General features: G+C 44.7%; 1 protein-coding gene across 1 annotated transcript in view; it reads left to right on the top strand.

The window, feature by feature from the left end:
* Positions 1-224: 224 nt before the first annotated feature.
* Positions 225-16,314, top strand: part of ELOVL4 (ELOVL fatty acid elongase 4) — a 33,520-nt gene continuing 17,430 nt past the window's right edge. The window contains exons 1-3 of the mRNA XM_073675610.1: positions 225-527; positions 8,784-8,971; positions 9,252-9,332. Of these exons, the coding sequence (XP_073531711.1) occupies positions 455-527; positions 8,784-8,971; positions 9,252-9,332 (342 nt within the window). The 5' untranslated portion in view covers positions 225-454. The remainder of the gene's footprint in view (positions 528-8,783; positions 8,972-9,251; positions 9,333-16,314) is intronic.

Genomic DNA, 16,314 nt, shown 5'->3' with positions numbered 1-16,314 from the left:
GGCGGTCAGTGTCAGCCCCTGTGTACCCCGCTGCGACCCCCAGATCACGTGGGACCCTCTAGAAGCAGCTTACAGGGACAACCTCCGCTATTACCGCAGTCCACACTATCGTAGCGCTACTGTTAGTCACGACATGACGTCACTTAGCGATTGTGAGCGGTCCATGGCCGGAGATCCCGCCCCTATTGTGTACGAGCAGCACTGCGCCAAAGCCTCCCAGCTCATTAGCATAGAAGCCCCGCCCACCACCATCAGTGGTCCTTGTGGTGACTGGCGGCCAGTACCTGGAATGCAGCTGTAACCAGGGTAACCGCGTCACGTGTGGAGAGGTGGCGCAGTTGTTCTCGGCCGCCATCATTACCCGGCAGCCCGCACACGCCATGCCCCGCGCTGCTGCCGCTCACTGACCGCCCGCCGAGCTCGTCCCCAGGATTGTACCGGCTGAGGAGACAGCATGGCGCTGACGGCGGTGTCCGAGCTCATCAATGACACGCTGCGTCTGTACAGCTGGAGCCTGAGCATCGCAGGTAGGATGGAGGCTGACTAAGGGGGGCCCAGACGCCACATGCCCACCCGGAGTGGTGGAGGAGTACTGGCCGCTGGAGGGGCTTGTTCACACCATGTTCTGTCCTCCCAGATCGTGTCTCTCTCCCACATACCACCATAGGAGTGTCAGTGTGCCCTACACTAGGCATTGCTGTGGAGATGCCGGGCCTCCCTGATGGAAGCCACGTTAGCTCCTCACTGAGGGCTGCTCACCACAGCTGTGTTACTGAGGGGGAAGGATCTGGGGAATCTTGGATTAGTGCACATTCAGCCTTTGTGTCTCCCCTCCCCCCATGGAGACTCTTGGCCCCCACTTGGTGAGAAGCTCAGACACTGCACTGGGCCTGTTAGGATGATGGCTTCATTATCGCCTTCATTCAGAGTGTAAGCTGGAGCTGCCAGCAGCGAGACCGCACACATGAGCATGCTCTTATCCTTTCATTTAATGATGTCCTATACTCGCCCTCCCCAGGTCCAGCGCTGAGTTACCACCGCTGCTCCTGGTGTCGCCAATTCAGCAGCACTGCAGCTAATCGGTGAGCTCAGTATCTCATGCCGTTTACTCAGCTCACTGATTGGCTGCAGTGCTGTCGAGCGCTGCAGATAAGACACTAGAAGCAGTGGTGGAGACATTTCAGATTTTAAAACCATTTTTCAAGCTGTTGTTATAAAGTATTCTAATTTACTGAGATAATGAGTTTTGTTTTTCATTGGCTGTAAGCCATAATCATCAACATTAATAGAAATAAACACTTGAAATAGATCACTCTGTTTGTAATGACTCTATATATGAGCTTCACTTTTTGTATTGAAGAACTGAAATAAATTAACTTTTTGATGATCTAATTTAGTGAGATGCACTTGTGTATATAATAATAATGTTAAATATATGTATATTTTTTTAAAGAGACTGCAACTTGGTGACAGGGATTTTCTGGAACCGGAATATCCTCTTAAAGGGGACCTGACAGCTGATCCCCGGGCAGCGTGTACCAGGCACTGGCTGTATGATCTCAGCTGCAGTGTTTCAGAGAAAAATATACTTTAAAAGCTGCCGATGACAGTCGCACAGGAGACTAGTCAGATAGGCGGGTCCCCAATGGCTTCTCCCCATCCGCTGTCCTGGAGTGACAGGTTCCTCACCTCACATGTAGATAGAGACCTGTCACTCAAGGGCAGCAAACAGGGAGAAGCCGCCAGGGTTTTGCCGCCTGTCCCCATTGGTCTCCTGTCTGGCAGTGCCGCAGTATTTCAGGGTCAGACATCCCTGGCTGAGATCATACAGGCAGTGTCTGATGCATGCTGCTCGTGGACCAGCTTTCAGGTTACCTTTTAATAAATCATTGGTCATCCTGCTATAGTATGACTTGTAGGATCTCTCAGACCGTGATCACACATGAAATGGGTTCTCCTGCATATATTGACCCAAAGAAGAGATTATCAATATCAGAATGTGGGGTCCTGCAGGCGGCACCAGCTGTCATTTCGCTCCATCGATGACTGGATTAGACATTGAACATGGCTGCACTCTGTAGATCCATTCAATGTGTCCCGGCCCCTATCGAAAAAGGAGAGCAGGCGGCGTCTACTTCTCCATCGGCATATACCAATCCCGGTTTTCAGTGGTTCAGATGAAAGCATATGATGCAAGCACTGCTAAACGCAGTGTGAATGGAGCCTACCAATTCCCACCAGAGCAGCCTCACTGGAATGGCAGAGCTGAGTGTTATTTTAGCACACCCTTGCTTTGTGGCATTTTAGAAATAATTCCAGGCAGCTTCTTTCAACCTTTATTTCTAGACACCTACATTTTGAGGTTAATTGATTAACCTTAGAGGGTTATGGGGGGTGATGGATACTGTGGGGATTGAGTGCAGCGCCAGCCTCCTGTCACGTCACGTCACGTTTGAGACTCATCTTAAACAAAACGCCACAAGAAGTACAGTAAAAAAAAAAAAATACATTTGGGGATTAGCAGGATAGGGAAAAGTGTAGTTATTGTGTAATAAAGCAAATGACACTTGTGGTTAGGGTGTAAGGATAGATATTTAGAAAGGACATTTTAGGTGCCGGATCATCCCTTTTAACCTCTCTCCTGGAATGTAACTACAGCACTCTCTGCCAGGCTCTGGGGGGTCGGTATCCTTGGAAATGAGCCCCACACTATGAAAGATAAAAGCTCCCATTGGAAGAGAATCACAGCAGATAGAAAAAAGCAAGTCATTTGCAAACTTGCTTATTTTCATGCTCCCTAACTATGCCAGTTCAAGAACATGAGAATATCCCGTTAAATTGAACGTGACAGCGGATCCATGATGCCTAATCCGTGGGCAGCATGTATCAGGCCCTGGCTGTATGATGTCAGGCATGTTTAACTCTGAGACGCTGCGGTGTTTCAGAGAAAAATATACTTTAAAAACCGTCGCGATCCGAGCCGTACTGGAGACTAGTCAGACCCTGGTTCCCTGGTGGATTCTCCCCTCCCGCTGCCCTGGATTGACAGTTCTCTGCCTACGTGCGCGACCACCTGTCAATCTAGGGCAGTGAGAAGTTGCTGGGGACTGAGCCGCGCTGGAATCTAGGCAGCTTCTCCCGGTTTGCTCCCATTGAGTGACCGGTCTCTCCCTGCTTTTTGTGTATGGGGAGAAACCTTCCACTCCAGGGCAGTGAGCAGGGAACAGCCGCTGGGGACGCTCTTCTCTGACTAGTCTCAGGCAGCTATTAAAGTATATTTTTTCTCTGAAACACTGCAGCGTTTCATAGTCGGACATACCTGGCTGAGATCATACAGCCTGTACTAATACATGCTGCCCGCGGATCAGCTGTCAGGTTCCCTTTAACTAAAAAAAAAATGTTTAATTTTGGTAATCTTCAGAAATATTCTGAGAACCACTTTCTGTGAGTTATGTTTATTATTAAAACATGGATGATAACTACACTACTTCTATGCACAGTTTAGAAGATTTTTTTTTTTTTTCAAGGAAACCTGTCCGCAAGAAAAAATATATACTTATAATATAAACATGTGCAGCTGCAGGGAAAAATGTATTTATGTTGTCCCTGCAGCCGCTCTCTTTCAATTATCTGCACCAGAGCAGTCACTACACAGTGAGCGCGCAGTAATCACGCCCCCACTCCGTGACGGATTACCAGCTCTTCAGCGTGTGCGTGCACAGAACAGGCTGTCAGTCAGGGGGGCGTGATTACAGCGCTGACTATTCATTGCTCTGGTGCCGCCCCGATGACTGTAAGCGAGCATCTGCAGGGAGAACATAACTCCATTTTCTCCCTGTACCCGCACTTCCCATTAGGTATTTCCCAGCAGATTCCTACTATCGATGAAGGTAAATAGTGTTGATTTTGTTTATTTTGAGAGATTCCATTTTAAGTTAAATTGCCGCTATGAGTTTTTGTTGTTGCAGATTTTCGTTGTGCATATCCATAAAGTTTTATCAAAGCCAAATACCAGGCAGTATCAAAAACGAAGCAGCTTTATTTAAAAACATGACCTATTAAAGAGAGCCAAAAGCGCAATAAAAACACAAAGTGCAATGAAAAAACAAGCAACCCAATTTAGCTAATAGGTGCAGAAAACTTGTAACATAAAAACCTCTCCAAATACTCATCATGGGAACTTAAAGGGGTTGTCCAGGTTTTTCACGAAAGTCTGTAGTCACTCTATGTGACTGCAGACTTGCGAATTCTTAGTCCGCACTGTGAGGGCTCCTGTGCCGGCGGTGAGATCATGTGACCACACCTTCACATGCCTGGCCTTGCTCATTACAAGCAAATTTGTGAAAAACCTGGACAACCCCTTTAATTTGTCATTTTGATATTTTTTTGGCATGTAGCTACAAATACCATATACACTGCTAAAAAAAATAAAGGGAACACTCAAATAACACATCCTAGATCTGAATGAATGAAATATTCTCATTGAATACTTTGTTCTGTACAAAGTTGAATGTGCTGACAACAAAATCACACAAAAATCATCAATGGAAATCAAATATATTAACCAATGGAGGCCTGGATTTGGAGTCACCCCCAAAATTAAAGTGGAAAAACACACTACAGGCTGATCCGACTTTGATGTAATGTCCTTAAAACAAGTCAAAATGAGGCTCCGTATTGTGTGTGGCCTCTACGTGCCTGTATGACCTCCCTACAACGCCTGGGCATGCTCCTGATGAGGTTGCGGATGGTCTCCTGTGGGATCTCCTCCCAGACCTGGACTAAAGCATCCGCCAACTCCTGGACAGTCTGTGGTGCAACGTGGATGGATAGAGCGAGACATGATGTCCCAGATGTGCTCAATCGGATTCAGGTCTGGGGAACGGGTGGGCCAGTCCATAGCTTCAATGCCTTCATCTTGCAGGAACTGCTGACAGAATCCAGCCACATGAGGTCTGGCATTGTCCTGCATTAGGAGGAACCCAGGGCCAACCGCACCAGCATATGGTCTCACAAGGGGTCTGAGAATCTCATCTCGGTACCTAATGCCGTACAGGCTACCTCTGTGCGGCCCTCCAAAGAAATGCCACCCCACACCATTACTGACCCACTGCCAAACCGGTCATGCTGAAGGATGTCGCAGGCAGCAGATCGCTCTCCACGGTGTCTCCAGACTCTGTCACGTCTGTCACGTGTGCTCAGTGTGAACCTGCTTTCATCTATGAAGAGCACAGGGCGCCAGGAGCGACTTTTCCAATCCTGGTGTTCTGTGGCAAATGCCAAGCATCCTGCATGGTGTTGGGCTGTGAGCACAACCCCCATCTGTGGATGTCGGGCCCTCATGGAGTCTCATGGAGACACATGCACATTTTTGGCCTGCTGGAGGTCATTTTGCAGGGCTCTGGCAGTGCTCCTCCTGTTCCTCCTTGCACAAAGGTGGAGGTAGCGGTCTTGCTGCTGGGTTGTTGCCCTCCTGCGGCCCCCTCCACGTCTCCTGGTAGCGCCTCCAGCCTCTGGACACTACGCTAACAGACACAGCAAACCTTCTTGCCACAGCTCGCAGTGATGTGCCATCCAGGATGAGCTGCACTACCTGAGCAACTTCTGTGGGTTGTAGAGTCCGTCTCATGCTACCGCGAGTGTGAAAGCACAACCAAAATTCAAAAGTGACCAAAACATCAGCCAGTACTGAGATGTGGTCTGTGGTCCCCACCTGCAGAACCACTCCTTTATTGAGGGTGTCTTGATAATTGCCAATAATTTCCATCTATTGTCTATTCTATTTGCACAACAGCATGTGAAATTGATTGTTAATCAGTGTTGCTTCCTAAGTGGACAGTTTGATTTCACAGAAGTTTGATTTACTTGGAGTTGTATTCTGTTGTTTGTGTTCCCTTTATTTTTTTGAGCAGTGTATTTTGCCTTGTGCTGTAATGACTATTGAGGAAAGTTCACATGTGGGGTGTTTGCTGCGTATTTTATACAGTGTATTTGGTGCATAAATTACTCAGCGTTTTACAGTACCAGCACAATCCAATTAGATTTCTGAAATTTCATGCACACACTGCAGTTTTTTTTTGCATTTTTAGCCCTTTTGTGTTCTTGTTTCAGCTTTTTTGCAGCTATTTTCAGCCATTACAATGAATGGGTGATAAACGCACATAAAAATGTAAAAAAAATATCTGCATATTGTACACTGCATTTTTCTTGCCACCACTCTAGTTTTTGTTGCAGAAAAAAAATGGCAAAACCGCAACGTGTGAACATACCCTTACAGTTTTTTTTTTTTCAAGGACTTGTAAGAACTGCTAAAGATGCTTAAGATCAGTGTGTTAGGATCTTAAAAATTTCCTTCAGGCTGCTCGTAATGCCATTATATAGATTTCCTGTGGGAAATCAGTTCTGGCTTTGTACCATGAGCCGTAGTAAGAAATGCTTATTGATTTCCTTATGCTTACAGTAGGTAGCTGTGCTGCACTGAAGATGGCGGAAAATGTGACATTCTTGGCACGTGTGTCATATATGGATGAAGTACCCTGATATAATCACTATAATGAAACCTGTGGAAGGTTGGACATTGTGGTGGCAAATTACCAGCTCCTGTAATTAGAATTTAGTGTAGATCTAACATGCGTGTGGGTTCCTCTTTGGATCGGTATTTGCTCTTCACTATGTCGTGGAAACCCCTCTTTAGGTAGAGCTTTAGGGGAGATGCAAGGGGTCTCACATGTTTTCCATTGTTGACCAAATCGATTGGAGACAAGTACATACACCTCATTATCAGTAGGTATGCAAGGCTTGTCCACCTTGCTGATAGTGGCGGAGGCTTTTATTAGATAAGAGGAAGTATGACATCTCTAACAAAAGAAGACGTGATGTCATAAAAAGAAGAAAATGACTTGGAAATAATTCCTGCCTATGTTCTAAGCCTTGATGCTTACATTTTCCAAAACTTGTGAAATCTAAGGAATAGGTTTATATCCAGTGTGACTAAATGAGATTATGTGATAGTCTTGTCATATCGCACAGCTTGAAAGGGTTATCCGGTCTAAAATGAAAAGTGTGCGCTGCAAGGATTCCCCAGTGTCTGCCCCAGGAACGGCGGGTAGGTATGCGATGGGAATACTCCCAGGCAGATCTCGTCTAGTGGGCATGGCCTCGCTCAATACAAGTGTATGGAGAAAGACCATGCCCACTAGATGACCGCACTCACTAGACGGGGCGCATCATCGCTCAATTCACTGGGGTCCCTGGGGCAGACACAGCCCAAACAGTAGTTTTCCGACACATATGGGGTATCTACATATTCAGGAGAAAACGCACAACAAATTGTATGGCCCATTTTCTCCTGTTACCCTTGTGAAAAGAAAAAAATTGGGGCTAAAAGAGCATTTTTGCGGGAAAAATGTGATATGTTTTTTTAATTTTCACGGCTTTTTGTTATAAACTTCTGTGAAGTGCCTGGGGGTTCAAGGTGGTGCTCACCACACATCTAGATACATTTCTTGAGGGGTCTAGTTTCCAAAATAGGATCACTTGTGGGGAATTGACACTGTTTAGGCTCTTTATAGGCTCTCCAAACGCAACATGGCATCCGCTCTCGATTCCAGACATTTTTGCATTCAAAAAGTCAAACGGTCCTGCCTGCTTCCTTTCCGAGCCCTGCCATGCGCCCAAACAGTAGTTTTCCCCCACACATGGGGTATTGGCGTACTCATTAGAAATTGCACAACAGATTTTGGGGTCCATTTTCTCCTGTAATCTTTGTGAAAATAAAAAAATTGGGTCTGAATTAAATGTTCATTTTTTTCCTTCCACATTGCATGAATTCCTGTGAAGCTCCTGAAGGATTAATAAACTTCTTGAATGTGGTTTTGAGTACTTTAAGGGGTGCAGTTTTTAGAATGTTGTAACTTTTGGGTATTTCCTGTCATATAGGCCCCCAAAATCACTTCAAATATGATGTGGTCATTAAAAGAAAAATGGTTTTGTATATTTTGTTGGAAAAATTAGAAATTGCTGATCAACTTTTAACCCTTCTAACTTCCTAACAAAAAAATTATGTTTAAAAAATGATTCAGTTTTAAAGTAGACATGTGGTAGGGTTATAACAACTGATCACCTAGGTGCCAAGTGTCAGACTTCTACAGTATTAGGCTAAATTGATCCAGAAAAAAGTGTGATTTTTCACATGTATTGCTATGTGTGTGTCTGTTTTTTAATTCCTAAAGCAACCATGAGCAATTCATAGCATTTTTTAGAGCAAATTCAATTTCCTATAATAATGGTTTTGTATCTGTAAAAATCTGATCCTATACCGATGATGAGTAGGTGATTCATTTTCATTTTTTTTTTTAATGCTCATTCATGCGCTAAAATAGGTGAGTCTTTTCCCAAATGCACAAGCCACTACAATGTTTTTTTCTGAACATTCCATCTGTGTGAAAAAAACACTCGAACAGCCCAATTGAATAACATTGATCCGAATGCAGTCTGTGTGAGGTCACTTTTTTCACGGACAGCAGTGGGACTGAAAATATGGTTGTGTGAATATACCCTTAAAAATGGGTACCCTGACCGTAATAGGTGATGAGCGGTTGGGATTAGTAAGATGGATATGCATTATTTACTTTTTTTTTTTTTTTCTAGTAGTCTAAAAAAACCCAATATATTGGGTGGTAAAATACCTTCAGTGTAATAACTGATGGTAGCATATCAGGTTGTATTTTGTTCAAAATTGAATTATAATTGTATAACATATTTATTTTTTTTCTTCTCAACAGATAAAAGGGTTGAAAAATGGCCTCTGATGCAATCTCCATTACCCACATTGGCCATCAGCACACTTTACCTACTTGTCGTGTGGCTGGGCCCTAAGTTCATGAAGAATCGAGAACCTTTCCAGTTGCGATACCCGTTGATTGGCTACAATTTTGGCATGGTTATTTTAAACTTTTTTATATTTAAGGAGGTTGGTATTTATTATTGTCATACATGTGTCATCTTACAGAATATTATGGCTTGTGACCTATTTGCAGATGATAGACTGCTGTCTTTTCTATAATAATACTAATTGGATCTTGAAGTAGATTTGTCAAGAAGTCTTTTTCTCTTTCATTGTTCCTGCTCGTTTCTTGCTATTTTTTATGCTCTCTCATTCTCTCTCTCTTTTTCGCACTCTTCTTTGCCCTCTCTCCAGTAGAATGGTGTTTAGTTCCACATTACTTATTTTTCTCATGTTTTCTTTTCAGCTATTCTTAGGAGCGAAAGCAGCAGGCTACAGTTACATTTGTCAGACTGTAGATTATTCAGATGATGTTAATGAAGTCAGAGTAAGTATTTGATCCCTGTGCGAGTGTACAAAGTGATACTATATTTTTCGGACTACAGGACACATGTTTTAACAAGGAAAACGCTTGTTAAAAAGTGTGCGCGTCTTATAGTCCGGAGGCCTCTTGGTCTTCCTTTCCTGGGGCGGTCCTCATGTGAGCCAGTTTCTTTGTAGCGCTGGATGGTTTTTGCACCTGCACTTGGGGACACTTTCAAAGTTTTCCCAATTTTTCGCACTGATTGACCTTCATTTCTTAAAGTAATGATGGCCACTCATTTTTCTTTACTTAGAATTTGTATTATGGCAAGAAAAAAGCAGCTGTCTATTCAGTAGGACTATCAGCTGTGTATCCACCTGACTTCTGCACAACACAACTGATGGTCCCAACCCCATTTATAAGGCAAGAAATCCCACTTATTAAACCTGATAGGGCACACCTGTGAAGTGAAAACCATTTCCGGTGACTACCTCTTGAAGCTCATCAAGAGAATGCCAAGAGTGTGCAAAGCAGTCATCAAAACACAAGGTGGCTACTTTGAAGAACCTAGAATATAAGACATAATTTCAGCTGTTTCACACTTTTTTGTTAAGTATATAATTCCACATGTGTTAATTCATAGTTTTGAAGCCTTCAGTGTGAATGTACAATTTTCATAGTCATGAAAATACAGAAAGATCTTTAAATGAGAAGGTGTGTCCAAACTTCTGTACTGTACAAGGGATTACATAAAATATACTCACTAAAGGTCAATAGTACATGGAAATGAACAGCTCACCCACCAACAGACCTGACACACGTTTCACAACAGCTTCATCAGGTGTTAATAATAATAATAATAATAATAATAATAATAATATTATTATTATTGCGCTTTACATGTGAAAAAGGGGTATACGTAGCAGACAACAAGTACAATAGTCTGAACAAAAACAGGTCACCGACTGGTACAGGAGGAGAGAGGAACCTGCCCACGAGGGCTCACAATCTAGAAGGGGGAGGGGTGACGGCACAGCTGGTCGTGCAGCAAGGGTTACTGCATGTTGTAGGCTTGTCGGAAGAGGTAGTTCTTCAGGTTCCTTTTGAAGGTTTCCACAGTAGGTGAGAGTCTGACGTGTTGGGGTAGAAAGTTTCAAAGTAGGGGGGATGCACGGGAGAAATCTTGTGTGCGATTGTGGGAAGAGGAGATCAGAGGGCAGTAGAGAAGGAGGTCCTGTGAGGATCAGAGATAGCGTGCAGATAGGTACCGGGAGACTAGATCACAGATGCATGGAGGAGACAGGTTGTTGATGGCTTTGTATGCCAAGGTTAGGTTCTTGAACTTGAGTCCCTGGGCAATGGAGATCCAGTGCAGGGATTGGCAGAGGGGAGAGGCAGGGGAATAGTGGGAGGACAGGTGGATTAGTCGGGCAGCAGAGTTTAGGATAGATTGCTGGGGTGTGAGACTGGTAGAAGGGAGGCCATAGAGCAGGAGATTGCACTAGTCGAGGGGAGAGATGAAGAGATGGTGAGGGCGTGCACTAGTGTTTTTGCAGATTCATGGTTGAGGAATGTACGGATCTGGGAAATATGTTTGAGCTGGAGTTGGCATGAAGTGGAAAGGGCTTGGATATGAGGTTTGAAGGAGAGATCAGAGTCAAGGGTTACCCCGAGGCAGCGAGCTTGCAGGTCAATCTTCTGCTTGAAGAATGAGGCAAAGTCTTCAGCTGCGATGAGTGGGCAGGGAGGGGTAGCTGGGGGACGGAGGAGAGAATTGAAAGCACTGAATAGCTGTTTAGGGTTGTGAGACAGTGCGGATATGAGCGATGAGAAGTAGGTTTGTTTTGCTGCAGTTAGTGTGGACTTGAAAGTAGTGAGGGACTGTTTCAATGCGATGAAGTGCTCGTTGGAGTGGGACCTTTTCCATCTCCATTCAGCAACCCTACAAATCCGTCTCGGTTGCAAGCTTTGGTATGTGAGGGGGACGACCAAATTGAGCGCTGCAGCTGTTGTGTTATATAAAGCAGCATCAGCCTCGTGTAAGGAATTTGTCTCTAAGAGGGAGAAGGGATTCAGAGAGTGAGTGTAGGTCAAGGTGTTTGAGATTTCTGCGAGGGTGTGCAAGTTTCTGGATAGGGGATTGTGGAGAATGTGAGTAAGTTGTGGTCAGAAAGAGGGAGAGATGAGTTAGAGAGGTTGGATAGGGAACAGAGGCGGGTGAAGATGAGGTCCAGTGTGTGTCCATCTTTGTGAGTGGGTGCGGAAGACCATTGAGCAAGACTGAAGGAGGAAGTGAGGGAAAGAAGCTTAGAGACAGATGAGTGGGAAGTGTCAATGGGGATGTTGAAGTCACCCATGATGATAGTGGGAATGTCAGCGGAAAGGAAATGGAGTAGCCAGGTGGTGAAGTGGTCTAAGAAGGTGGTAGTTGGCCCTGGGGGGGCAGTAAATGACAGCCAGTTGGAGGTTGGCACCTCAAAACAGGGGAAGGTAATGGAGGGTGGCAATGGGATATGTGAGAAGGAGCAACTATCTGACAGGAGAAAGCCAACTCCTCCGCCATGCTTGCTGCTGGGGTGGAGTGTGTGGGAGAGGTGGAATCTGCTGTACGAGAGTGCAGCTGGATTGGCTGTGTCAGAGGGGGTGAGCCAGGCAAAAAAGAAAGAGAGGCGGGCACCATTGGATGTAATATACTTAGTAGAGATCAACCTTTTGCATGAAGAGACATGTGCAAAAAAGAGAGAAGAAATGCAACAGAACGGGATCTCAATACAAAAAATATTTTTATTATACAAGTGAGCCACAACACAGACAATTTAAAACAAGTAAGACCCACGAGGGGGTGAGCCGAGTTTCGGTGATGGCAAGGAAGGAAAGTTTGTTAGTAATGAAAAGATCATGGATGTAGGAAAGTTTGTTGCTTTGGAGCTGGCGTTCCATAGAGCTCCTGTTAGAGGGATTGGGGAAGTGGGGGCTGGGCGGATGGGTATATGGTTAGAAAGGTTGCGGAAATGTGTGCTAGATCTAGGATGAGAGGTAGACGTGACTGTGGGGATGTGGTGGGGGGTGCCGAGATTTGGAGAGATATCGCTGGCAATGAGGAGGAGCAGAGAAGGTGTTAGCAGGTGAGAGCATGAGGTGGCTGTCTGTGTTTGGAGACACAGGATTGTATGTTGAGAAATAGTTTTGAGGAGGAGGGGAGATGGATGGGGAGAATGGAGGGAGAGATGAGCAGTTCCTTACTAGGAGTAGTGATTAAAGGGGTTAGTAGAAAGTGAAGGACTATAGAGGAGAGAGTGAAAACAAACTTGAACATTGTTTACTGTGACTAAGTATCCAGTTACCTCAGTTCCCTTCTGGATAAATTCTGGTATAATTCTTAGCTGAGTATATCTTCAGTACACTTCTATGTTACACTTGTATGTTATGCTGGGTTGTGACGAGATCATCAATGGCCCCTGCCTCCTGTGACCCCACTCCACCGCCGCCTCCCCAATAAGCTATATTCGGACCCCCATTTTCACATTAAAATTGTGTTGTTGTTTTTTTAATTCTATTTACCTCCTCTAAATTTGGGGTGCATCTTAGTCTGAAAAATATGTCATTTTCTATTTTGATCGGACAATTCTGAACGCAACAATACCAAATATGTGTATGTTTGTTTTTATTTTATTTTCAGCGGGGCAAAAAAACGGGTGGGGAGTGATTTGAATTTTTTTTTTTTATTTCTTTCCTAATTTTTTTTTTGTATTTTTTTTTTATTGTCTTCAATAGTCCTCTTAGAAGACTTGAAGCTGCAATTGTCTGATCGCCTGTGCTATAATAATGTATAGCAAAAATCATGATCTCCTCTGAAAGCCGGCCATGAGCGTTCACAGGAGATTCACAATGACTGGCACGGGGTTCTCCTGCAGACCCTCAGCTGTCACAACAACCCATCGGCGTCCCATGATCACTTGACATTGGCGCCTATGAGCGGAATTTGTGCTTGTGACTAGCAGGTGCATGTTAAATCTCGCTGTCAGTGATTGATATTACACTGCTCAAAAAAATAAAGGGAACGCTCAAATAACACATCCTAGATCTGAATGAATGAAATATTCTCATTGAATACTTTGTTCTGTACAAAGTTGAATGTGCTGACAGCAAAATCACACAAAAATCATCAATGGAAATCAAATTTATTAACCAATGGAGGCCTGGATTTGGAGTCACCCCCAAAATTAAAGTGGAAAAACACACTACCGGCTGATCCAACTTTGATGTAATGTCCTTAAAACAAGTCAAAATGATGCTCAGTATTGTGTGTGGCCTCCACGTGCCTGTATGACCTCCCTACAACTCCTGGGCATGCTCCTGATGAGGTTGCGGATGGTCTCCTGTGGGATCTCCTCTCAGACCTGGACTAAAGCATCCGACAACTCCTGGACAGTGTGAGGTGCAACGTGACGTTGGTGGATGGAGCGAGACATGATGTCCCAGATGTGCTCAATCGGATTCAGGTCTGGGTAACGGGCGGGCCAGTCCATAGCTTCAGTGCCTTCATCTTGCAGGAACTTCTGACACACTCCAGCCACATGAGGTCTGGCATTGTCCTGCATTAGGAGGAACCCAGGGCCAACCACACCAGCATATGGCCTCACAAGGGGTCTGAGGATCTCATCTCGGTTACTAATGGCAGTCAAGCTACCTCTGGCAAGCCGAAGAAATGCCACCCCACACCATTACTGACCCACTGCTATACCCGTCATGCTGAAGAATGTTGCAGGCAGCAGATCGCTCTCCAAGGCATCTCCAGACTCTGTCACGTCTGTCACATGTGCTCAGTGTGAACCTGCTTTTCATCTGTGCAGAGCACAGGGCGCCAATGGTGACTTTGCCAATCCTGGTGTTCTGTGGCAAATGCCAAGCGTCCTGCACGGTGTTGGACTGTGAGCCCAACCCCCATCTGTGGACATCGGGCCCTCATACCACCCTCATGGAGTCGGTTTCTAACCTTTTGTGCAGACACATGCACATTTGTAGCCTGCTGGAGGTCATTTTGCAGGGCTCTGGCAGTGCTCCTCCTGTTCCTCCTTGCACAAAGGCTGAGGTAGCGGTCCTGCTGCTGGGTTGTTGCCCTCCTACGGCCCCCTCCACGTCTCCTGGTGTACTGGCCTGTCTCCTGGTAGCGCCTCCAGCCTCTGGACACTACGCTGACAGAAACCGTAAACCTTCTTGCCACAGCTCGCATTGATGTGCCATCCCGGATGAGCTGCACTACCTGAGCAACTTCTGTGGGTTGTAGAGTCCGTCTCATGCTACCACGAGTGTGAAAGCACAACCAATATTCAAAAGTGACCAAAACATCAGCCAGAAAGCATTGGTACTGAGATGTGGTCTGTGGTCCCCACCTGCAGAACCACTCCTTTATTGAGGGTGTCTTGATAATTGCCAATAATTTCGATCTATTGTCTATTCCATTTGCACAACAGCATGTGAAATTGATTGTCAATCAGTGTTGCTTCCTAAGTGGACAGTTTGATTTCACAGACGTTTGATTTACTTGGAGTTATATTCTGTTGTTTAAGTGTTCCCTTTATTTTTTTGAGCAGTGTACTTTATGTACTCTGTCTGCGACATGATGTTTCCTATTAGATGTAGAGTACATAAAGTAATATCATAGATCTCTGATACCTTGGGACATGGTGAGCTAGTAGAGGCAATACTCCACGAGAGACACAGGTGGGGGGCACACAAACATGCTTGTGTATACTTTTACATATTTGTAGGTGTTTATTACAGATTTATTCACACTATACACTTTGTGACATTTTAGTTATATACTTGCTTATGTCAATTATCTTACCTGTCATTCAAACAGTTTTTACTGTCATGCCCTAATTATGTGTATACTTATTGTTTGGGAGAGCATTATTTTTTTAGGGGTTACGCTGTCTCCCTTATTGATCCCCGATGTAGATCATTTTTCACCTTTCCTGATATATTGTCTTTTAGCAGATCTCTCAACACTTAAAGGGGTTGTCCACTATTTGGACAACCCCCTTCTTATTCGTCGTGTCTGGACCCCATTAAAATAAAAACAATTCTACTCCCCTCCGGTGCCGGCACTGTTCCAGCGGTGTTGGCACTCGCGTTCCTGGGGCTCACGTGAGCTTATGTCACACGAGCCCTGTGCCTAATCATCACCAGCTTCACTGTCACCAGATTCACAGTTTTAGAACATCCTTTCAGGGCACAGAGTGGAATCGATAGATGCATAAAATCTACGCGCAGTCCAGAAGTAGTTAACCCCTTAGTGACAGTCTATTTTAACCTTAAAGAAGTTGTACAATACTAGGAAACCCCTTCTCATTTCCCATGTTTGGCCCCATTAAAATCAAAACCCCTATACTCTCCTCTGGTGCTGACCTCGTTCCAGTGGTGTTGGCACTCACGTTCCTGAGGCTCACATGGGGTTGTTATGACACATGAGCCCTGGGCCTAATCAGCGCCAGCTTTACTGTCACCGCCATTGGACGTATTAAAGATCAACAGGAAGGCAGGGACAGTGACGCCAGTGCTGATTGGACGCAGGGCTCATGTGTCATAATAACCCCATGTGAGCCCCAGGAACATGAGTGCCAACACCGCTGGAACAGAGCCGGTATGGGAGAGGAGTATAAGGCTATGTTCACACGTTGCTCCCGGGAATGCTGTAATGACGCCGACACAGGAGGTGAGTACGAGTGTTTTTATTTTAACGGAGCCAAACTTGAGGAATGAGAAGGAGTTGTCCAAATAAATGTAATACTTTTTATAATTGTTTAATAAACCTATCAAATTTTTCTTGTTGAACTGGACACATGACATAATATTGACTGCAGTGTAGACTAAAACGTGCTTTTTATTGATTTCTTCCTTTCCGGTGCAGTTATTTTAACAAAGTATTTGATAACTAATGAGTTTTTTTTTGTTTGTTTTGTTGTTTTTTTTAACTCCAAGGGGGTCTTCATATAGTTTTCTG

This window comes from Phyllobates terribilis, unplaced genomic scaffold, assembly GCF_046119375.1.
Source record: "Phyllobates terribilis strain yellow unplaced genomic scaffold, ASM4611937v1 Scaffold_3__8_contigs__length_932513732, whole genome shotgun sequence".
Classification (NCBI taxonomy): Eukaryota; Metazoa; Chordata; class Amphibia; order Anura; family Dendrobatidae; genus Phyllobates; species Phyllobates terribilis.
The sequence above is the reverse complement of the archived record's forward strand: the minus strand, read 5'-3'. Positions and strand labels throughout refer to the sequence as shown.